This window comes from Limulus polyphemus, unplaced genomic scaffold (genome assembly GCF_000517525.1).
Source record: "Limulus polyphemus unplaced genomic scaffold, Limulus_polyphemus-2.1.2 Scaffold1479, whole genome shotgun sequence".
Lineage (NCBI taxonomy): Eukaryota > Metazoa > Arthropoda > Merostomata > Xiphosura > Limulidae > Limulus > Limulus polyphemus.
The window spans coordinates 131,338-140,285 of NW_013667089.1; the positions used below are offsets into that span (position 1 = coordinate 131,338).

Consider the following 8,948-nt stretch of genomic DNA (forward strand, 5'->3'; position numbering starts at 1 on the left):
TTTAGTACTATATATTACTAATTTCTTTAAATTTAAAAGCAAATACTAAAAAAAACACAAATCCCCCCCTCCCCCCGGTGGCACAGCGGTATGTCTGTGGACTTACAATGCTAGAATCTGGGTTTCGATATCTGTGGTGGGCAGAGCACAGATAGCCCATTATGTAGCTTTGTGCTTATTACAAACAAATACATAAACATTGATTTTTGTGTGTCACGTGGTATGTTGAAAATAGCACTGGTTCAAATTAGATGCTTGTTATTTCAAAATACTAAGCCTATAGTTTCCTATGAATTAGGAACTCAAATTACTGATATTGACAAGTTAGAATATAAAATAAGAGCCTCTTGTCTTTTAAATTTGCTAAGATATTGCTCATGTAATAAATCAAACACTGGCACTCTTCCTTCCTCTTTTCATTTTTGGAAACACTCCCTTATATAGGCTTACGTCTATATATGACATGAATAACCAATCAAAAGCTGAGAATGTCCCCTTAGTGGCTTTCTCAGCCATTTTAACAGGCTTCGCGCTATTTCTTGCTTTTGAACCAATATTTCAACAAGGTAGTGTGTCTTTAGTCTGCTCAAATTTTATATATTTTTTAGACTAAAATACATCTTAGTTACTAAGCTTGATACATTATAGTGTAATTCTATGGTATTAATATAGTAACTTGTTATTTTTTAGTAATTCAAATATATACAAAACCTAAAAAAATTATCTTCCATGTGCAAAGTTTTTAAAGGCTTAGCAACTACATCAAGCAGCAAACAGAGTACAAAAATCGTAACTAGAAGAGATAATTGTTTACTTTAGTTACTGTTCTGTTATAAGAAAAATAAGTTTAAGAACTTATTTCAAAATAGCAATAATCTATATAAATATATAATATATAATAATTGAAATGTGACTGACACAGCCAAGACAAGTTACTTTGTACAGACCAAAGATCAGTTTTATGTTATTTGATACGGTAACATGAGTGTATGTGAGCCGCATCATTGTAACTTCTGTATTGTTAGCTAGGCTCATTTTGAAAGGTCTATATGATAAAAATAATAAATGTATAATGTTATGAGATTTAAGCTATTTAGTCTAAATATTTGTTTTCATGTTATAATCTCTGTTCATTCTAGAATGAAAGAGGCAAAAGTTATATTTATTTACTAATTTTTTATGGTTGTGAGATTAGTCAAATCTACCAAACTTGTACAAAGATTAGTTACTGAAAATAACAGATAAAATGTTTTTTTCTTAAGAAAAATTTGATAACTATCTGGACATTATAAAGATTTTGCATGTAAAATTTTAAAATTTTCTGATGCACAAAAGTATTTTTAATCTTAAAATGAATATTACTTTGCATGATAGATAGGCAACATCCGAAAAAGAAAAAAAAAAAGTCATAAGAAAAACATTGCTTTACAAACCTTAAGACTTACCAAAAATATCTTTTCTTTTTTATGAAAGCATTGTAATGTTTATTGATAATCTGCCAAATTTCTTTAACATTTGCTTACTAATTTAAAGGTTATAGCATGAAATGTCGGTCCCAGGGACTGAGCCCATACTAAAAGAGTTAAGTTTGATATATTAAAATGTTTTTTGCTTATATATATATATATATATTAACACAAGTTGTTCATGTTAATTTTTCAAAAGTAAAACCATGGGCCTACTTTAAGTAGTTAAACCAACGTCACATTTCATTGTTATATAAAATCATATTTGTTCATATAATTTTAGTTAAGAGATTTTAATATGCAAGTCACATTGAATAGTAACATTTAACTTGCAGCCAAATTCCTTATTAACCCATTGTCAAACGTACGTGTTACACATCTGAATAATTAACTCTAAGTAGTTGATTAGCTATGCGCATTGATTTATGTCATAAAAATAATCAACTAACTGAAATTTTTTTCAACTAATCGAACTATCAAAGTAGGCAGAATAGGGCAGTTATATTTTTTAAATATTTTGATTAATTCAGGGTTCCTCTTGCTTTGTGTAATAATTCAAAAATAATCAAAGTTAAAGTTTCCGATTGTTACTGTTTTTGATTATTCCAACTGTCAAAGTCTCGTATGAGCCCAAGGATTAATCAATTATCAACTTCCGCTAATCTCCCAGATTTTAAACTGGATACTTCCACTTTTTGGAACCATTTTTTAATGAAGATTTGTTCAAATATTAGCTATATGAAAGCATTATTTCAGTGTGTAAAGTATAACAAACACCTACTTAAGTTGAGTTTTGGAATATATACTCATAAAAACATTTAAAAGCTGTGTTTGTAAAGTGAAATTTACAAATCAAAATGTTTTCAAGCAAGTTTTTTTTTGTTAAATTGCTGAGAAAAAGTGTTTTCTCTCCACTCAAGTAATAAGTGTCAATGAAGATGAGTTATGGAAAATAAAATTAGTATGAGTTTTATGCTAGAATTGGACTGTACTGATGATGAATTTTTGCCCTAGCAGTTGAATGGATTTGTCACTGTTGATGAAGAAGCAAACAGTATGAGAATAAACTTTGGATGAATGTCAAATAAATATACATACAATTTTTAAGTTTTGGAACATATTTATGATTAAACATTATTTATTTAAAGTTTTTCCAAATAATTAACTCTGTATATGCATACATAATCTAACATGGAAAACATGCTTAACAATTTGACTTAATGTTCTTAATTATAATTGTACTCTTAAAATTTTAGTCATAGTGATTAACCATAGCTTTTTGAAGCCTATTAAGAGCCCTACTGAACTTTAACAATTTTATGAAAAAAGTTAGCTTACTTACAGTCGTATGAAATTCTGAGATTACTTTGTTTTGAATTTGACATGCTCTTAATTAAACAGTGACAGAAGTAAAATACATAATTTTATGCTTCTTTGGTAAATATGAAGTTTAAACAGCTGTACATTTGTACCCATATATGTACTTCATTAACCCTTTCTGTAATTTTTCAAAATTTATTTGCATGCTATCTGCCTAATAAACTTACATGCCACCAGCCTTGTAAAAACTCCCACCTAAAATTCGTGTGAATTTGCACTACTACATGATCACATATGCAGCAAAAGCCTCCACCAGTAAGATAGCAACACCCCTTGCACAAATGCTCCATCTACATTCAAGTGTGATAATTCTCATTCTTTTTCTTGGCACAGTTGTGCAAAGGTGTGTTTATTTTTGCTGAGCCTTTTTTTGAAATATTTTACTTCAACAACTTTAGTTTGTGTATTCATCCTTTCAATATGAATTCATAATTGCCAACAAATTAGGAAGTTCTTTGCCTGTAGAGATCGTGACAGCATTGTCTAACGTGTAGTGGGGTCCAAGTTGCCACCAAGATTTTCATCTTCCATCCTTGTCACACCATTCCCTTTTTTTATTTTGAATCTGAAGTTGAGGTATATGAAATGAATTTTTTTGGCCTCCTGTCTTTGCCTAGGGTACCTTCATTCCTTCTCAAGAACACGTTCATTCCCCTTCAGGTTTTCTAAGAACTTATTCCCAGATAGGAACCATTCGTTGTGCTTACCCCATTACTTATGATGCTTCCCGATCTCTTACAAATCCCTTCCTCTTGCAATTTCTTGGTTTTGGTTATTGTTTCATCCTTCCTAGAATAGGTTTGCTTTTGCCACATTCTTTTTGTTTGATTGTTTTCTACTTAATTAATTCCAGTCCTTCCCTTTCCAAGATATCCAGTCCTTGGAGTCAAATTTCTAATCTGGGGGACAGACTCTTTGCTATGTTTCTGTCTAGTGCCTAAAGTTGCTTTCCTTTGTTGCCCTTCCTCTCTCTCCATTTCATAATGGGGGCATTCCACTGTTCCCCTGATGAGTTTACAGGAAAAACTCTGACCCTTCCTTTCACTTCCTCTGCACTTCTCACTTGGTTCCTTATTGTTAGGACCTCTTGTGTTTCTACACCTTACCTTCTCATGCCCATTTACCAACCTTCTTCCTTTGTGATCTTCACTTTGCCCCCTTCCTCCATCAAGAGTTACTTGGCAGTGTCAATAATTCCTTGGAATCATGAGCTGAAGCTGCCTGCCATCAGTCTTCCCTTTTCTCATTAGTTTCAAGTTTGTCCCAATTTCACTTCTCCATATCCATCTCATGACATCACCTACCCCTCTACTGCTAGTTTCAATCCTCCTTCCACCCAGTCTCCCTCTCATTGACCATCCAGTTGATTCAGGTACAATGAGGCCACAACTGTCCCAGGTTACTCTTTTGTGGGCTCATTTTGTTACAGACAAATGGGTCATTGAAGTCTTGGCCCACAGTCTAGTCTTTTTCTTCTGTCCCAGGCTACCTTCAGACTTGTTGGAAAAGCAATATATAGTGCAAGTTCCTAACCTTTCTCTGGGTTCTTATTTTTGCTTCTTCATTTTCCCCAGACTGGAGACTAGTGCTTGTTCATTGATATATCCTCCACTGATCATATTTTGGTCATCACTCATTTTCAGAAGGAGAATTACTTTGCTCTCCTATGGTCTTTCCAACCAAACCTATAGATTACCGAGACTGGTGTGATGGATGCAATCTCCATGTACAGATAGCCCATACCTCACAACCTTTCCTCATGTTCGGCCATAGAAACTATGTCTATCAGTTCTGTTTTCTTCCACTGAGAATAGTGTTATCCCCTTATGCTTCTTTCGTATTATGTGGGCTTTCTTATGTAATTTCCATAGTTTAGGACTACAGTTTCACTTCTATATGGTCTACAGGCTTCTCCTCTCACATTTTCTCCAGTGGAATCTGTACATCAAACTTCATTCTTTATGAAGCCACTCACTTGGGATGGCTTGTGTAAATTTCTGACTCATTCCTAACTTTTAATCAATATCTTATTCACCTCTATATACTTTTCAATTCTCACCTAAGTTCTACCATTAAATGCTTAAGATTCTTCAGGCTGGCATGTGGACTACCCTACACTCATTTGCATCGCAATATTTCCACCACTGGAGTTTTACTCATGGTAATACTATATAACATTCAATAGTTTGATCCAGACTGTACCACTTTCATGGACTGTCATAAAAAAGCCAGAACCAGTGTTGTGCACCTGGCTAGTGCGTGTTGACTTTTAAACATAGGTTTTTGCACTCAAGTATCGCACTGCCTCCAGTAGACCTTTACAAACAGGCACTTGATGTTAATCTGGTGACATTCTCTGAGTCTACTGTACGTGATTTTATCCCCACCTCTTCAGATGGAGCATGGAAGACCCTTACTATTGACCAGTTCCTGTGGTTGGTGGTCCATGGAGAATAATCACCAAATAGAACCTAATAGCAGGGATAAAACAGTGGGTCCTTCTGCAGTAAGAAGAGGGGCAGGGGTGTTTCCAGAGTGTAGTGCAGATCACCCCACTTCATATTAATACATGACAATCTCCAATTGGATTATGGACACATATCACTTTATACCCAGCTTTTTTTTATACGTCTATCATATTTACTACTACTGCAGTAGCTTGAACTCTCAATATCCAATGGCAGAACAAATGATGTATCACTCACACACCCTACTCCCTCAAGGGCCCATAGTGTTTGATGGTAGAGGAGCTATGCATGGATACTTATCACAAGTACCCTTCTCTCGCATCTTGTTTTGACTGGTAGAGAAAGTGTACACACAAGGTATAATCTGAATGAGACCAAACCTCACAACATATAATGGATGTCCAATTACTTTTATGCGAGTACTCGGACAGTCATGTACCTATTCTACTAATCCTTTTGATACTGTTCATACTCAGGGGTGAAGAGTATACCCTGGGTAAGGTTAGATGTGGTCTCCTATGGGTGTGCCCCTATAGAGCCCCTGAAATAGGATGTTACACCACCATGGGTTTGCTGACGGGAGCTCATTTAGGTAAATTATGCACTGGTCAAACCACCATCTCAATGTTGGATTCTAGCTTTATGTGTACAGAAGTGAGTGATTGTACCAAAAGTTAACATTTTTCTTAACTAAAAATGTATTTTCAATAGATACATCCATACACGTTCCCATCCATCTTCCTCACTTTTCTGGTGAACTTTTATTGGTTGCTAAATGAAAAAATGGGGATTTTTCGCACGTGAATGTAGAAGGAGTAATTGTGCAAGGAGGTGTGTTGCAATCCTTCTGGTGGAGGGTATTGCCAGACGATATGTCATCATGGAGTAGCACAAATTCACGTGTTTCACATGCATTTTAAGTGATAGTTTACACAGTGCTGATGGCATGCAAGTTTCTCAATGGGATAGCGTGACTTCAAGAGCAAAACAGCTTTTTGCGTATAGAGGTATCTATTTAAGATGTATTTTCAATTAAGAAAAATGTTAACATTTGATTACTTTAATATATTAGTATACACAGTTTCTTACAGTGTGAGAGAGAGCATGTCGTAGTACATACTCTTTTATTTCCCTGTTCTTTGGAACACAATTTTTGAAGCTTTGTTGGGTCCTAAAGTAACATTACCCACTGAAGGGAAGAAAACATGATAATAACTGTTGAGTTGAGCTACAAGTTGTTAAAAACTGCATGATTGTATTTCAATAGTTATTTAATTTATTAATTTTTAAATTATAGGAAAAAATTATGGACCACCCTGTATAATTCTTAGATTCAAGATCGGTTAAAACCATAAAAGTTAAACTGTATACTTACTAGTTAAAGGGCAATAATGAGTCATTTAAATATTATGTTAAAACCTAATGATTGAAATAAGATGAACAGGCAGATATGAGGTGACTGTTAAACTAAAGATACGATGTTGGTAATAGCCAAGATGGAGAAAAGGTTAGTTACATTTTAAAAATAAGATGCAAATTGCTGTAGCAGTTTTTTGGAAATATTCTATTTTAAAGTCAAAATGCTTTCATTACGAATAATGATTATATGCATTAATGTTGGTTTTTCCCTAGTCGAAAGTAAAAACTCGAGACCTCAGAGGGAAAAAGAAAGAAGACTTGTTAAAAAAGCTTGAGGAACTGAAACAAGAGCTTGCAGCCTTGCGGGTAGCTAAAGTAACAGGTGGTGCTGCTTCTAAACTTTCTAAAATGTGAGTAATATAAACAGCAGTTTAGATTTAAAATGTATATTTGCAATTCGTGTAACAAAGCTTTTAATTTTTGTAAAATGCATTAGAAACAACATCCGTAGTTTTACAAAAGTTCTGATAATATTTGCTTCAAGTTTTTTTTTTTCGTTACATTTACATTTTTTTCAAGTATTTAAAGATTATTGTATAAGAAAAAAGAAACATGGAATGTATCATAAATATTTTGAAATAATGAAGGCGTAAAAGAATGTCTGTTAGATTGTATTGAAAATACTTGCATAATATCTGTTTGCCTCTTTTTTGAGCATATCAGTCCTATCGATCCATTGTTAATCCATCAGGAATCTGTCAAAAACATATATTCTCATCTTCTATGCTCTAAAAGTATTTTATTTATTAACTAAGAATTAAATATGTTTAGTGCAGTTTAATATAAGTTACCTGATAATGTGTTTAACGTATGTTTTAAATTATATAAAGTAATTAATTTAGTGAAATTTATTTTTCAGCCGAGTTGTGAGAAAATCCATTGCTCGAGTACTGACTGTCATTCATCAGACACAGAAAGAAAATTTAAGAAAGTTTCACAAGGGTAAGAAGTATAAGCCCAAGGACCTGAGACCCAAGAAGACCAGGGCTATGAGACGTGCCCTCACATCATACGAAAAGAATCCAAAGACCAAGAAGGAGCAGAAAAAATTGAGGATCTGGCCAATGAGAAAATATGCTGTTAAAGCTTAAATTCTTTTTATGTAACAGTGTATAAAATAAAAAATGTAAAAGAAGGATATTTAAATTGAAATAATGATTGTTACAAGCTTTCTAACAAAAAGTTATGCACCAAGAAAACATATTTTTTTTTTCACTTTTGAAAAATCAATCATTTTCATTTAGCGCACGCTACCTGGAAATATGAATATTGTTATACAATTTTATGAAAAGTGGAGTTTTGAAAATGGCGAAGAAAACCCATGTTATTTCTTATAATCGTCACAAGTTTTGGCTTTTAAGTAAATCTTTTTCTTTCTTTTTTTCAATAAAGAAAATAAATCTGTAACTTGACTTCACTGTTATGCATAAACTTAGTATGTGTGTGTGTAACGGGACTGGTCAGCCGGGATTGAAGTTTATTGCCGTCTAGAACATCAAATTTTGAATTGTGTATAATGGTCCAGTTGAAACCACAAGTAATTTTAGGTGCATTTAAATTTTATATATAAACTTTAATTATAGCTTCCACACTCCTAAGAGAAATTGGTCACCCAACTGCATAAAGAACGCCCACCTGTATTTAAAATAGTCTACTTAAACAAATTTCTGAGAACTGAAAGCACAAGTGACTGATATCAGCGACATTTTATAATTCGAGGAGTGATCACGACGCAAAATAAAGATCTGTGTGTATGTGTGAATAAAATCTGGTATAACTATTAAGCGAATGAGTTTACACACTACATAAGTTACTGTTACGTCTCCGTTTGTTAATTGATTTTCCGTAACTTCGTTCCGACGAAACTTAAGTGACACAAGTCCTTTCTTAATACAACTGGTTTATTCTTTCCGAATATAACTTTACCGATACACTCAACTTCAACAATCGCGCTGAACAAACGATGTAACGTATCTCGTGCTCTCTGACTACAGTTCAATTACTCACTGTCTATACACACGTTACCGCGTCACGTTGTCCCCCCTCTTTTATATACCCGACTACCCTATATCTAGTAAATACTAGAGCATTCATGAAGGAACAAGATAGTTCTAGAAACTAGAGGGCGCCACAACAGTCACGTGACCTCGATGACGCAACATTACTTTGTATCCAAATTTCTACGCTGTGGTAATACATTCTGCATGTATGTTTG

At 33.7% G+C, this 8,948-nt stretch overlaps 1 protein-coding gene across 1 annotated transcript in view; it reads left to right on the forward strand.

The window, feature by feature from the left end:
* LOC106463776 (60S ribosomal protein L35-like) overlaps positions 1-7,885 on the forward strand; it is a 9,953-nt gene extending 2,068 nt beyond the window's left edge. Inside the window, exons 2-3 of the mRNA XM_013923844.2 lie at positions 6,947-7,083; positions 7,593-7,885. Coding sequence (XP_013779298.1) covers positions 6,947-7,083; positions 7,593-7,824 — 369 coding nt within the window. The 3' untranslated portion in view covers positions 7,825-7,885. The remainder of the gene's footprint in view (positions 1-6,946; positions 7,084-7,592) is intronic.
* Positions 7,886-8,948: the final 1,063 nt, after the last annotated feature.